The following is a 15,332-nucleotide window of genomic DNA, read 5'->3' as shown; positions in this document are numbered from 1 at the left end:
GCCAAGACAGGAGTAAAACAGAACTAAGACAGTGAATTTGAAGGCAAAAAGATTTCTACTCCAATCGCTTATGGATACAAAGAGGGAAAAGAAGCCACATTGCTGATTTATACAGTTCTCAGTGCCTGCCCACACTGGTGTGCTGGGTAGTGAGGCTAACAGATCAAGGAAGGAACCTGTCACTCACGAAAACTGGCACTGAGGAGTGTTAGGGCAAGAGACAAACTTTATACTGTACACTGGTACCTTCTGAATTCTGAACGTCCTGGGAAAACTGCTGACAAATACAATAAAAACTAAAATTCTACAGGTCAGGGCTGTTACATAGAGAAATCCTGTCTTGAACCCCCCATCCTTCCACTGAAAACTAAACCTTTTAAAGCTTTGGTGTCTGTTCCCACCCCTCTTCTTTTTCAAGACAGGATCTCACTATGTAGCCCTGGCTGTCCTGGAACTCACTCTATAGACTAGGCTGGCCTCAAATTCAGAGATCTGCCTGCCTCCTGAGTGCTGGGATTAAAGATGTGCACCACAGCTGCCCAGCTGAAGAGGGTTTCTTGTCTCAGTGGGGCTTTGAGAGACTACAAGAGAATGAGAAAGCTGTCAGTGTGGGTGGGGGAACATGGCCTGATGCAGGGAGGCAGAGTCCAAGCAGGGTGAGGGTGCTGTTTGAACAGGATGGTGGCCTGCTGTGGGGACTCAAAGACAGCAGAACAACCTAGTAAAGGAGTTCAGGCAGTCTAGGTAGAGTATCACCCATAGGATGTCCCAGGGCGGGTTATGTGGTCCCAAGGAGGATGCCACGGGAAAATGAAGGCTCTGGTACAAGCAGCTGGATCCCAAGCAGGTTGCAGAGGCATTCATGCATATGTGGAGGTCAGGCCAGAGTAGAGCTACTGTGTGGCTGTGGGGCCTAGTGGGGGCTGTTGGAGACAAACAGGGCAAGGAACACAGCAACCTAGGAAGTAGAGGGAGTAACAGGTCCGGGAAGTCTTAGCTGGAGGGGAGCAGGGAGCACGTGATGAGGGAGTGGTGGGACACAAGATGGTTCCATGTAGGTTTGCTCCAGCAAGGACAACAGCACCTGGAGTCTCTCACCGTCAAGTAAGGGCTTTAATAAACTGGGGTGATGCTTGCAGTGGGTAAAATGCTCACGGTGCAAGGGCGAGGACCTGAGTTTGAATCCCCAGAACCTACTGAAAAGCCAGGCACATATGTTGGCCCTGGTGTAATCCCAGCATGGAGGAGGGGAAGGCATGGACTCCCCAGAGCAAGCTGGCTAGCCAGACTAGCAGTGTCAGTGAGCTCTAGATTCAGTGACAGCCCTGTCTCAAGGTAGAGAAAGGTCAAGGAAGACAACTGGGAGGGAACAAGTGATAAAATCCTATTTTAATTAAAATGCATGAAAGATTTAAAGATTGTATGAAAGACTGAAACAAAAATGGACTTTTGACTTTAAAAGTTCCCCAAAATGTTAAAAGTACTCTACGACACTATCTTGGGACACCCCTGTGAGCTCCCTGCAGTGCCCTGGAACACCTTGTCACCTAGGTATGACCAATGGCTCTAAACTGTTTCTAGGCTGTGGGGAGCTGAGAGCTGACTGAATATAGAGGTGCAGATGAAGTCGAATATGGTACGGCCATGCCAAGGGAACCCCAGTGCCCCAGACCCATGAGAGTGCCAAAGCTTTCCTGGTGAGGTTCAGAGGTATGGCAAAGCCTTTCTATGGTCCAAGTGCGAATGTTGACAGTCCATGTAAGAGTGCTTGTGAGCTATTGACCAGTGTATGCAAACACTAGCAACTACTGCTTCCTCCTTTGGATGAGGGCAACCTGAGTCTGGTGGCCTGGAGAGACCTCCTGAAGAGACTAGCTCCCCTCCACTCCCTGTGCTGTACATAAGAAACACGCGGAGGGTCTGGGGTGCTATGGTAGTGGGTGGTGCACCAGCAGAGCGAGCATGGCCACCTGATCCCAGCTCTTCTGTCCGCATCTACCCCTTCACTCCCTCACCTTCCCAGACCGGTTTCCAGGATTGATGTGCGCAGGACAGAGCACTAGGTCACAGTCTAAGAGCTTTGGGCACTGCATCTGTCCTTTCCTTGCCTCTTGGCACTTGAAGGTCACATGATGGAACAGTTGCAAGACATTGCAGAGCAGGAAGATACTGGAGGTCAGGCTGGGAAATCGTCCTTTACTGAACTGAGTCACTTGCAGCTTGCTCCCGTCTCTGGCTAACATTTCTTTCCCCACCTCTACTGTCTAATTTGGTAAGCAGCGGAGGCTACAGAGAACTGAAGATATGAGTGGCACTTCTTTCAAAAAAGGAAAAGAAAAGAAAGACACTAGGGCTAATGAGATGGCTTAGCAGGCAAGGCTGCTAGCCAAGGCTGACAACCTAAGTTTGATCCCTGGAAGGCACATGTAGAGGGAGAGGATCAACCCTCATAATTGTCTTCTGGCTTCCACACACATGATATGACAGGCGTGTTCATACATGCACACATACAAACCAACAAACAAAATGTAAAAAAAGTAAAAAGAAACCCCCAAAACAAACAAACAAACAAAAAACAAATCAAGAGGTATTCTTCATTAAATACAACTTTATTTATTGTTTTAATGGAACTGTGATTCACTGTAACTACCGCACTGTACAGGGTGCTCTGAACACTGAAGAGCAGCGGGCGCTTTTCAGTGACACACAAATACATCACCTATCTAGTCAGCATTGACAAACTGACAAATGACACTTGTCTCTGCCCAGCTGGGCTATCATAAAGGATTACATCATCAACATGTTATGCAGACAGCACAAGTGAGAGTGCTATCTGTATGGTTCGTAACCATAAATGAAAGTTCTTCTTACTGGAAATGTGATTATTCTATAGGTTAAAAATACATGAAAAAATATTTAAAGTTTAGTCAAAGGCATATTTCTAAGGCAGAATTGAGTGCAGACACAGAAGCGCATCCTGACGGTATCACAGTAGGGAAAGAAGGGACTGGAAGAGGGGCCAGTGCACATTCACCGACGAATGCCAGTTGCGATTTACAGCAGCAGCAGCAGCAGCAGCAGCAGCAGTAGCAGCAGTAGCAGCAGTAGCAGCAGCAGCAGTAGCAGCAGACACAGAGTTCAAGTATTAAAGATAACACAGTGGACAATACTGAAGACAGTATTTCAGATATATGTCTCTCTTCAACAACTTAGTCAAAAAAAAAAAATCCACGAAACCCAGAAAAATGAAATCTAAATTTCTAACCAAAATACCTTAAGTGACTTTTTAATATGTTTCAGATTGTAAGCGTGCCAGTTATATACGGCAGCTTGACTCCTGCACATGCACACGCGCGCAAAGAGAACCACAGATAGAGGAAAGGAAATCCAAGTATTACAATCCACTCAAAACACTTTGGAAAAAATGACAGTCTGAAAGATACTCATGAAAACAGAGAACACCACACCACCTAACAATTCTGCTCAAGGTCAACATGAGCAAATTACATATTTCTCACAGAATATATATACATTTCTATTATCAAAAATCAGTTGACTCAAAATTTCAAAAATTTCAAGTACTTTTTTATACCTCTTTTAAATAGTTTTAGATGATCTGTGTAAGACATTGCCCAAGGAAAACTTTGATTATATTGTCCCAAAGAACACCTAAAGTTACAAAGAGAAGCCAATTCATTGCCTCAAATCTCAAACTTCTGATTTATTAGAAAAGTTTCTCATCTGTTAAGGAATTTCAGCTCAGCAAAAAGGTTAGTTTCTTTCAAGAAGACAGAATTGGAGCTGAGTGTATAGACCAGATGGGCTATCCTTTTAAAGCAAGTGATAGTAGGTTTGTTTGTTTTTTCCTCATTGCTTGGTTAAGGTGTGTGATTCATGTTGAAAGTGTTCTTACTCCGTTTGCTAAAGCAGACTCCTAAGAGGAGGCAGGTACATATTCTCAGGTTCTTCAGTGCGCACGAGCAGATGATTAGTTCATGAGACCAACGAGTCAGAGAACAAGTAATGACCTTGTGTTCTGTTATCAACACTACCCAGATGACTCACACAAGAGTTTAAGACATCCTGCGCTAGGAAGTCCACCTGAAGATGTCCTTGAACGCTGGCGATGTTCTATGCCAAGTGAGATAAGCCAGGCACAAAAAGACACATATTGTCTTTGTTAAGTGTGATGAGAGTCAGGTGAGGGAAGGAAGTGGAAATGTGATGACTGGGAGAGATGAAGATGGGAGTCCATCTCCAATGAGGCTGGAGATGAGCGATAACTTTACACATAGACACCACAGACTGGTACAACCTAAAAGCAACAGACATGGCTTGTTGTACAGCACACATATTTTTTATGTCAGAAGTAATTCTAAGGTAAGAAGAATAAAAGCAAACTCACTGGCAGACGTTTTGTTGTCCAATGATGGAAAAGAAATTTCTATATGGAAACTCATTATGAAAAGCAAGGTCTTTGTTTAAAACTATAGCTGAGCCGGGCAGTGGTGGCGCACACCTTTAATCCCAGCACTTGGGAGGCAGAGGCAGGCGGATTTCTGAGTTTGAGGCCAGCCTGGTCTACAGAGTGAATTCCAGGACAGCCAGGGCTACACAGAGAAACCCTGTCTCGAAAAACAAAAACAAACAAACAAAAATGCTAACTGAAGCTTTAGGAAGAAATTTTATGAGGAGTCATAAACCATAAATTAAAAACCCTTAGATGACCTGGCAATCTAAAAACTGACTTAAGTACATGGGTGCTAGGTCAGAATGAATGCCTTTTGTGCAATTTATTAGCTATTGATAAATATTTGTATTAGGGGTTATAGTTTCCCTCTAGTACATAGTGATAGAAAGCTCATATTGGATAAGGGATTGTATGTACATAAAGAACTTATTATTGCTGGGCGGTGGTGGCACATGCCTTTAATCCCAGCACTTGGGAGGCAGAGGCAGGTGGATTTCTGAGTTCAAGGCCAGCCTGGTCTACAGAGTGAGTTCCAGGACAGCCAAGGCTATACAGAGAAACCCTGTCTCGAAAAACCAAAAAGAACTTATTATAACTCAACTAGCCTGACTTTTAAACAGATAAGGAATTTGAAAAAACTCAGAGGAGATATATGAAAGGCAGACAATGATGTCAGTCATCCATCAGGGAGATGCAAAAGCATATATTAAAAGCATATAGAAATGCTTCTCATCAGGGTGACTTAACATTTTTTAAAGATTGGCCTAGGTGTAAAGAAAATGGAGCCTTCACATGCTGCTGGCCAGAATTTAAAATGATGTAGTCACACTGGAAAGCAATGTGGCAGTTTCCTACATAGCTAAACAAAAATTTACATGACCCAGAAACTTTACCTGTAGATGTCTACCAAGCAAGACAATTAAAATTAATGTCTACACAGACTTACACATTACATTCACAGTGTTGTTCCTAATAGCCAACCACCTAAGGAGAAAGAAGAGAATGTCCTCTTATAGGTACATGGATGAAGTTTCATATGGTAGAATATTATTTAATGGCAATCAACACCAACACACAACATTTTAATAGTAAGAAATCACATAGGCTAGGACATGCATAAACCTAAAACCATGGTGGTAATAAGGAAACAAAGGCCAATATAAAATGACTAGAAAAGGCCATTCTCTTAATACAAGGTTAATGGTTACCTGGGGTCAGAGATGAGATCAAGAATTATGTATAAATGGGTGTATCCAATGGCTACTCTTATTAGGGTGATGTTTTGAAAAATGGATTATGGTAATGAATGTGTACTTCAGTAAAACTGATGAAAACTCATACAAATAGCAAACCTTGGTTTTAAGCATATGTATTCTATATTTTAATAAAATTGTAAAAAAAAAAAAAAGTTTGATTCTAATCCCCAACTGAGCTTGGGATAAAAACATCCTCTTGTGAACTTCCCTAGAACATTCTGGAACAACTCTCAAGAGTTGTTTTATGAACTTTATTAAATATTTCAATAAAATAAATCCCTAAGCCCATGTAAAATATTCATATAAGCCATGTTCCTTTGATGCCAGGAATGTGTTTACTTGGTCTATTTGGCAACAGCTAGACTGATCAATTTATTGTGTCTGAGGTCTGATTCTTTGGGGTTTTAGGATGAGGAGGAGTCACCCTTATATCCAGAGGTAACATCTCAGACATAAGAACATTATATCAGCAAATATTCCTGATATTCCTGAGCCCCAGATCAGCACTACAGACTCTTCAGACCCATAAGGCCAGAGTTCTGCTTTAGCTCTCTCTTCATGAGCAATTGCCTCACATTTCAACTTCAGGAACTTATTTCTCTACCACAATCAGGCCCTTCTGGAATCTAATGACCTGAGACCCAAAATAATTCAGTCAGTCTTTAGTTCCTTTCCCAGTTAGAAATTAAGATTCCGTCTGTGACAAATTTAAGGAAAACCGATCAATACCCGTCTAGTCCATTCCACTGAAGTCTCACTTCACAAAAGAAACTATCGACTACAACTTATGTGCTCTTTTCCTGACTTTCACTTATCAGTGGGGTCCCTTCAGATTTTAGTGCATGTATTATCCAAAGGGCATGGTAATAAAAAGAAAAAAAAATAACATGCCTGCCATAAGAAAGCCATCTATAAGAGAAACATGGTATTTAAAGTGGCAACCACGACCCAGGACCAGCTGAGCACTCGTGGAAATAATAGACTAATGTAGTCAGCTCTTGTACATTTTAAAAGACAAGCTCTACTTTCTTCAATACGTGAAATTCCGTATTTCTAAGTGAAAGCTTTGTGTGTACATACATACTCCATCCCATAACTGAAAAGAAAAAAAAAAAGTCTAAGGCCCCAATCTGATTCAACCTAACATCCCGTGAGTTTTGTCATACAGAATTCTTACAGAGGTGCGGAGGCTGTGCTCACTGCCGGGAGATAATCCGCCCTAAACAACTAGTTTTGTTTTTTTCTCCTAGAACCATTACCATTATGACTGAGCTGGCTTAGGTACAAGCTCTCTGGATTGTCAATCCACTGAGGCAAAACTCAAAAGATGGGAGAGTTGGAGTGACTTGTGCAAATTAGAACATTCTCTGAAAGCAAACTACATGGAGCTTCCTTGATATGTTCTGTTCTTCACATGCTAGGATCCTACACCAAACATTCCACGTTCTCACTAATCTAGAAGTTCCCTAACCTATAAGAAGGGAACTGTCTACCAGACACGACAATCCCAATGAGTGAAACATGCTCAAATTATTTCTGCAGTGTAAGAGAATCAGATAAAAAGAAAACTTAGAAGTCTTCATCTCTTCAACTCTACTGGTAAAGAAACTAACATTCAGAGGGTCCAAATGACTTAAGGTGACACAGTGGTTGGCTGGCAAACCGGGATGGAACCCAGGTTATGAGAGTCCAGTTATGGTCTTTTCCAGTATGGCAGTGAAAGGGAGACCAAGAAGAGAATTCCTTGAAGGAAGCTTAAGTTTGGCTTCTCAGAATCGTTTCACTTCACATGCTTCCTTCGCATCAACATGGCTTTACCAGGTCTAATCAAAACTGACCACCCTCAAGAAGAGGGACCAAAGGGGAAGAAGTCTATTCCTGGTTGGGAACCCATTGAAGTTGAAGCTTCTAACCAATGAGATGGGTAGTTTACAATTCAAGCTTTGAAATAAGGGCACAATCTGAATTAACCCCCACCCCCACCCCGCACACGTCCTCCATCCATAGGGATTACTGTGTACACTGATGTTTAAGACTGGCTGAACGGCTTTTAAATGTCTTACCACACTTCTTACATTCGTACTGTGCGCTAGTGTGAGTTTTGACGTGTTCAATGAGGATTGTGCTCCGAGTAAAGGCCGCTCCACAGTAATCACATTTGTAGGGCTTCTCTCCAGTATGAGTTCGGATATGTGAATTAAGCGACGAACTCTGTCTGAAAGTTTTCCCACATTCTTTACATTTGTATGGTTTCGCACCAGTGTGACATCTCAAATGGCGACTGAGGCGGGAATGAGAGGGGAAAGCTTTCTCACAGTGGGTACATTTGTAGGGTTTCTCTCCTGCATGGAGTCTTTGATGATATATGATACTACTAAAAAGGCGGAAAGACAAGCCACAGTCCTTACACAAAAATGGTTTTTCTCCAGTGTGGATCTTCTGATGTCGAGTAAGGCAAGAATTCTGTCTAAAGGCTTTTCCACACTCGTTACACTTATAGGGCTTCTCTCCAGTGTGTATCCTCTGATGTTTTGAAAGAGAAGAGCTGTGAGTGAAGGATTTCCCACACTCCTTACATGTATATGGTTTCTCTCCGGTGTGAATTCTCTGGTGTTGATAAAATGATGAGTTGTCGTTGAAAGGTCTCCCACAGTGTTTACACACGAAGGGCTTCTCTCCAGTATGGGTCCTTTGATGCTGAGTAAGAAAGGATAACTCGGCAAAGTGTTTCCCACATTCATCACACTTGTAAGGCTTTTCTTTTCTGTCAGTTTTTTTATGTGGCTTGAGTGAGGAGCTAGCTTTGTGAGCACTTCTACATTCGATACACATGGAGAGTTTTGTACCAGGCTCAAAGGCTTTACCACACTTCCTACACTTACTGGGTTCTTCAGTATCAGGTTCCTTGTCTTTATTTGCAGCCTCATCTTGAAATAAATTCTTCCGGCATTTTTCACACTGAGAGCTCTCAATACAATTCCCTAAGATTTGAGTAAAGGCTACCCCACACTTACTACACGTCTCGGTCTTACTCAATGAACCAATTTTTGGATGTCTCTTACGTTCAGAAGTAGATAAAGGGCGACGTGGGTCCTTCTCGCGTTCACTGCATTTCCTGGACTTTTCCCCACTGAGCTCTCTGCGGTTCACAAGAGCTGAACGAAAGCTGAAGGGTTTCTTGCCTTCCTTAGACCTCTGAGACATCTTTGTTAAGTAGGATTTCCGATGTTTGAGAGTGTCAGGAGTGTGCTTGACACTCTTCCCAGAGGAGGTCCCTTCTGTCTCAGGCTCTCTACTCTCATGGCTACTCCGTTTGCCTTGATCTGTCTTGGGTTTGCCATGCCGCCTCTGGAATTCTGTCTTCAAGCCATAACCACCATCACTGAAGCAGTACTCTACTGTTTTCTCTAAAGTCAAGTCTTCCATAAAAGCATCCAATTCACTTCTAGACTCACTCTCTAAAAGAGATAACAGAGCAAGGATTTCCCATTTGCAATGAAGAAAACTGCTATATTTGGGACTGACATAGAAACACAGTAATGATTTTAAGAAACATTAGTTATCAGTTACAGCTGCATAAAACACCACAAGAGAAAAACCTGATATAGGAAAGCAAGATGAACACAGAGGCTAGAAAAGACAGTGTGGAAGATGAAAAGCTTGTGCTTTCTGTGAGGAAAGGTGCAAGTCTTCACTCTTCTTTCCAATTTTCTATACAAGGTTCAAACCTGCTTACTCTCTCTATACTCAGACCTTATCTTTACATGCTTACCAAGTGGCTGGTCCCAAATGAACACTGGATTTGCACTGTTTTTCTTTATCCTCACAACAACCAATGAAGTACATCTTGTAATTTATTTTATGGACATCACAACTGGACATACAGAGAATCAGAAGCTTGTCCAAAGTCACATGTATTGGAAGCGTTAAAAGCCAGATTTAAGATGATTCTATTTTAATTTTGTAGGAGTGTTTTGCCTGTATGGATGTGTACCACATCTGTGTAGTGTCCATGGAGGCCAGAAAACTGGAGTTACGGATGGTTGGGAGCTGCCATGTGGGTGCTGGGAACCCAGATCCTCGGCAAGAACAGCCAGCCATCTTAACTGCTGAGTCGTCTCTCCAGACCCTAAAGCCATATTTTCTTTGGACATCACAGTCCATCCTTTTGACCCCTATATTATAGAGCCATTCCTCAAAATAGACAAATGTATTAATTTTTAGAGAAAAATCCCAATCACCTCATCAACAGGCAGCACCACCTGTGGTAAGTCTTCAGACATTACCCTGTCCGGCCCTACCGGTCCTAAACTCATAACTAGGTGTCCATTTATTGTTCCACCCATATCGCAACACTTTTAATCCTATTCTTTGGGTCTGAAAACCTACGACCTAGCATGCAATGGCCCAACACATTTTAATAAATCTGACAGGATCAAAGCTCAAAGTCCCATAATCAAAATGGAACTTTCTCCAGAATCATATGTTCATTGTGGTTTTTTGTTTTGTTTTCAAGACAGGGTTTCTCTGTGTAGCCCTGGCTGTCCTATAACTCCCTCTGTAGACCAGCCTGGCCTCGAACTCATAAATCCACCTGCCTCTGCCTCCCAAGTGCTGGGATTAAAGGCGTGCAACACCACTGCCTGGCTCATTGCATTTTTTCTTAGAACTCTCTGAATTCATTTATTAACTGTATTATTCACTCTGGTTTCCCCCTTATAGTGTGTGTGTTTGTGTGTGCGCGCACGCACATGCGCGTGCATGCCTGAATGCATATGGGAATTCACATGCCCACGCTCACATGCCTATGATCACATGCCCATGTACATTCTTGCGTAGGTCAGAGGAGGATTTTGGGTATCTTTTGTCACTTTCCACATTTTTAAAAATACAGGATCTTTCGCTGAACCAGGAGCTGGATGTTTCAGCTAGTCTAGCTGGCCAACAGTTGCTCAAAGTCTTCCCATGTCTGTTGCAAGGCTGGGATTACAGGCACAGAAATCCATGCTTGGTTTTTCCATGGGTTCTGGAGATTCTAACCTGCGTCTTCATGCTTGTCCAGCACTAAGCATAGCACTAAGACATCCCCCAGCTCCAACCCCAGTCTTTAATCCTAAGAGGACACAATCATCTTCCTTATTGTTTTTTCCTTATTGCTTTATCAGAAAATTATGGCAGCAGCACACGCCTTTAACCCTGGTGCCTGGAAGACAGAGGCAGGCAGATCTCTGCGAGTCCAAGGCCAGCCTGATCTATAGAGCAAGTTCCAGGACAGCCAGGACTACACAGAGAAATCTTGTCTTGAAAAACCAAAAAAACCCAACCAACCAACTAACCAACTACCCCAAAGTCCTCCAAAACTCAAAATCTTATTATTCACAAGTTAGGTGAATCTTTTCATATAGAATAGAAAAATGAAGATGTATTATTATTTTTCTTATCTTTTTAAATTTTTATTTATTTTTAATTCATGCACATTGGTATTTTGCCTGCACACATGTCTGTGTAAAGGTATCAGATTCTCTGACACTGGAGTTACAGGCAGTTATGCGCTAACATGTGGGTCCTGGGAATTGAACCCAGGTCTTTTAGAAGAACAGCCAGTGTGCTTAACCACTGAGCCAGCCCAAGTTCTGTTATTTTTCTTTTAGATTTCCAGACTCATTGGTAATTTTTGAAAATGGTGTTTTTAATCAGTTATATAATAATCCCTCCTACCTAATTTATTGATTTCTTTATTGAATGTTTATCAAATTATGTCCCTACAGTCAGAGGTATAGCTTAGCGGAAGAATGCATGTTTAATGTGCATAGAACACTGTACCCAGGTTCTGTACTGTGCCAGTGCGTGTGCATGTGTGTAACTTTACATAATACCTAAGGGATAAAAATGCTTCAATACTCACCTCTGATCAATTTTCAGCTACGGATTCAATTCATAAATGTACTGCTGCTTTAAATGTATGTCTATGAGCCATTTTTCATGTTTACAAGCCATTCTGCTCAAATTATTTGCTTGTTATTTCTAAATTATGTACAGCTAGCTCATTACTAATTAGTATAAGTTAAATAATTATCACTGCTAAGTCTGCTTTTCTCTTGATATAAATGGCTTTTTAACATGTACAGTACTGCAAAGCAATGCAAAACCCATTCTGGGGATAAGCCTCTAAACTGTTGCTTAAGCATAATAAAACAATTGTTTTTAATTTATGTAATTATAGTGGAAATAGCTGATAGGTTGACTGATATAAATGCTTTAGGAAGTAGATCAGAAAAAGGCCAGTTTCAATTTTTTTAAAGTTACTACTATATGTAATTGCATTTTAATTATTAAAATATATACTAAACAGTTATTTTTAATTTTTAGAAAGATATAGAGAAACATAGTAGAAAAACAACATAGTCCCTTGAAGGTTAGCATACTAAAAATGAAGATAAATGTTTTCCAGATGTTAAAAATCCATAAATACTTAACCTATACATTTAGACATACATTTTAGTCATACACACAAATGGAATTGTTATACATATTTACTGGTGGAATTTCCACCTACCTTCTGAGATTAAATCCAAATGCTAATTAAATTATTGTTCTTTTATTCAGATACTCCTTGATTTACAAAGGAGTTATGGCTTGGTCAACCCACTGTAAGTTGAAAATACCCTAAGTAAAAACATTTTCAGCACACTCAACACACCCTGGAGCTTTTAAGTATGAGGTTCCATGAACATGAGTGTGTTGAGTGATGCCGGTGCCCAGCGTTGCAAAGGATATCAAACCACACACACTGCTGGTCACGTACAGTCTCTACTAAACATCATTAATGTAAAAACAGAATCCTAAAACAAGTGATTGCGAGTCTCGTCTGTATTCCCACATACTTCCATAGCTCCTTTCATGTGCCATTCTCACGGTGGGCATTACCTTATTAACACACTTGTTTGGTATTTGATCTTTTAAATGTTGATAATAATGTGCTTCTCAGATCTGTGGGGAGACGGCCTGCTGCCCCTGGGGCTGTGTCCTCATCCGGCCACTGTCACACACCTTCTCATTGTCACTGGTGAAGTACACAGTACATTTCTGTGAGATGTAGACACCTCTCAGGTGACTGCTGCCCCAGGCCTATGAAGCCTGACCTGAATTTTACAAACCATCTTCAGCTAAAGATCCTTCCTCCCTGGCCTCCCTTCTGTCTCCCTCACTCGGAGGCTACACTTGCACTACGATCTCGCAGCAGCAATCCCAACTACGTTTGACTTCACTTGAAATTTCTCTCAACAAATCTCTGTCTTGGGGATACACATCTTGGTGCCCTCTTTTTGGAGGACCCAAACCAGTGGTGCCCCCATTAACATGAACACTCCCGGAAGGTAAAGGCTCTTTTCTAACCCATTAACTTGATAGTCTAGCATTAGGCTCACCCAGCCAGTCACTTTTCATTTCCTTCTTACCTTTTACCGACTCTCCTGGTCTGGGGTCTTTTGAGATTTCTTTTTCCAGTACCCTGGGCAACTTAACCCACTTCAGATGGGAAATCAAGTCAAATTTGGAAACTGGAGAGCCTGCTCAGAGAAAAGATAGAAAATGATTGTTTACACATAGAAAAAAAAGTGACCCAATATTCATATTTAGCCTGTTTCTCTAAGAAAGATAAAGATGCTGTTAAACATAGAGAAGGAGGAATCCAAAGAGGAAGAATGGGAAGGCATAACACTGAGGACAAGAAAATGACGCCTCATATTTCCCCTGAAGTGAAGCAAAAACTTCCCGAGGAGGAAATATCACACAGAAAGTACATTTTAGGGCTCATTTTTAGGAATAGCCATGTCAGGTCCCGGATGCCCAGCAGACATAGTTAAAATAGTCACATGGTGCTTATCTTTCAGATAAGACAACAGAGGATGAAGAGGCTACCTTCCAGGTGCTAGATCATGAAGAGATGTCTTTACCCAAAAAGTCTAGGGTCCCTAAGTTTTCCAGCAGCACTTCCTTATACAGCTCCCTTTGAGATGGTTCCAGCAGCTTCCACTCTCCTCTAGAGAAGTCCACAGACACATCCTCAAATGTTACAGGTTCCTAGAAGATGAAACATAGCATCTGTGAGTGGTATTGGTTCTCAATAGACCTTAAGGATTCAGAGCGGCAGTTAGGAGCTGTGTGTGTGCACCTGTGTGTGTGTGTGTGTACATGCACATACATGCGCATGAGTGTGTAGTGTGTGTGTGCACTTGTGTGTATGTGTGTGTGGTGTGTGTGTACCTGTGTGCGTGCATGTGTGCGTGTTAGTTGGAAGCTGAACTCAGGGACTAGTAAACGCTAGTAAGTGCTCTACCTTAACCTTCTTACTTTCTGCTGTTAGGTAGTTCTTACTAAGTTGCTTAAGCTGGTTTCTGAACCTGAGGTCCTCCTGCTTCAGTAGCTGGGATTATAGGACCATGTCTAACCAGGCCTGGTAAATTTTTTATTTTTTAAAAGGATTTATTATTTTTATGTACATAAATGTCCTTCTCCACATATGTATGTATTCTGCATGTGTGACTTGTGCTTCTAGAGGGTAGGAGAGGGCATTGGATCTCCTGGAATTAGCGTGGAGGACAGTTGTGAGTTGCTGGGAACTGAATTGAGGTCCCTTGCAAGAATAGCCATTGCTCTTAGCCACCACACCATCTCTCTAGTCCAGGCTTGTACATCTTTTTAAAGCTTCAGAATACATATAACTATTAAAAGAAACACAGAACAAATGGCTGGACAATTCCAACCTTTCCCACTTAAGAACCTGACATTAGGGCTGGTGAGATGGCTCAGCGGGGAAGAGCACGGACTGCTCTTCTGAAGGTCATGAGTTCAAATCCCAGCAACCACATGGTGGCTCACAACTACCTGTAATGAGATCTGATGCCCTCTTCTGGTGTGTCTGAAGACAGCTACAGTGTACTTACATATAATAAATAAATAAATCTTTAAAAAAAAAAAAAAAAAGAACCTGACATTAAATATCGACTGTGTAAGACTTCTCTGTTCAAGTTAACCCTAACACATTAATTTCTAAGCTTAAAAGGAAAACCATACAAGAGGATATGACTGACCTCCCCCACCCTCAAATCTGTAGACTATATTACAGGTAACAGTTAAATACATACTAGCAGATGCTGTGAACTTTAGTCACGTGAAGTAGTGTAGTGATGCTTGTTATTACAGAGAGAATGTTTCTCTCCTCAGTCCAGGCTAGCCTCAAACTCATAGGATCTCCTGCTTTGGTGCTTCTAGTCCCGGACTGTAAGTGTGCACCACCACACCCAGCTGCAGCAATGCTTTAAAATATGCAATCAAAGAGAATCATCCAGTTTGGTAATATACTCATGCTTATAAAATATGTTACGGTCACAAAGTATACTAACTCAAATAAAAATCACTTCTCCAGTTTTCTCCTTTGAAACTTGCTTGGAACCCATGCTAGCTTCAAACCAGCCATCTTGACTCACTTTCTTGAGTTTGGAGGTTGTACAGCTGCATGCTATCACATGTGGCTTAAAATTTCATTTTCTAAGCTGGGCAGTGGTGGCGCATGCCTTGGGAGGCAGAGGCAGGCGGATTTCTGA

The 15,332-nt window shown here is 41.7% G+C and overlaps 1 protein-coding gene across 5 annotated transcripts in view; it reads right to left on the bottom strand.

Annotated features, from left to right (window-relative positions):
- Window positions 1-2,593: 2,593 nt before the first annotated feature.
- Znf483 (zinc finger protein 483) overlaps window positions 2,594-15,332 on the bottom strand; it is a 19,181-nt gene continuing 6,442 nt past the window's right edge. For all 5 annotated transcript variants that reach the window (XM_031377526.1, XM_031377525.1, XM_031377522.1 and 2 more), the window contains 3 exons: window positions 13,683-13,809; window positions 13,185-13,295; window positions 2,594-9,185 (listed from right to left, as the gene is read on the bottom strand). In XM_031377526.1, the coding sequence (XP_031233386.1) occupies window positions 7,738-9,185; window positions 13,185-13,295; window positions 13,683-13,809 (1,686 nt within the window). In that variant the 3' untranslated portion in view covers window positions 2,594-7,737. The remainder of the gene's footprint in view (window positions 9,186-13,184; window positions 13,296-13,682; window positions 13,810-15,332) is intronic.

This window comes from Mastomys coucha, unplaced genomic scaffold (assembly GCF_008632895.1).
Source record: "Mastomys coucha isolate ucsf_1 unplaced genomic scaffold, UCSF_Mcou_1 pScaffold18, whole genome shotgun sequence".
NCBI classification, from domain to species: domain Eukaryota; kingdom Metazoa; phylum Chordata; class Mammalia; order Rodentia; family Muridae; genus Mastomys; species Mastomys coucha.
The sequence above is the reverse complement of the archived record's forward strand: the minus strand, read 5'-3'. Positions and strand labels throughout refer to the sequence as shown.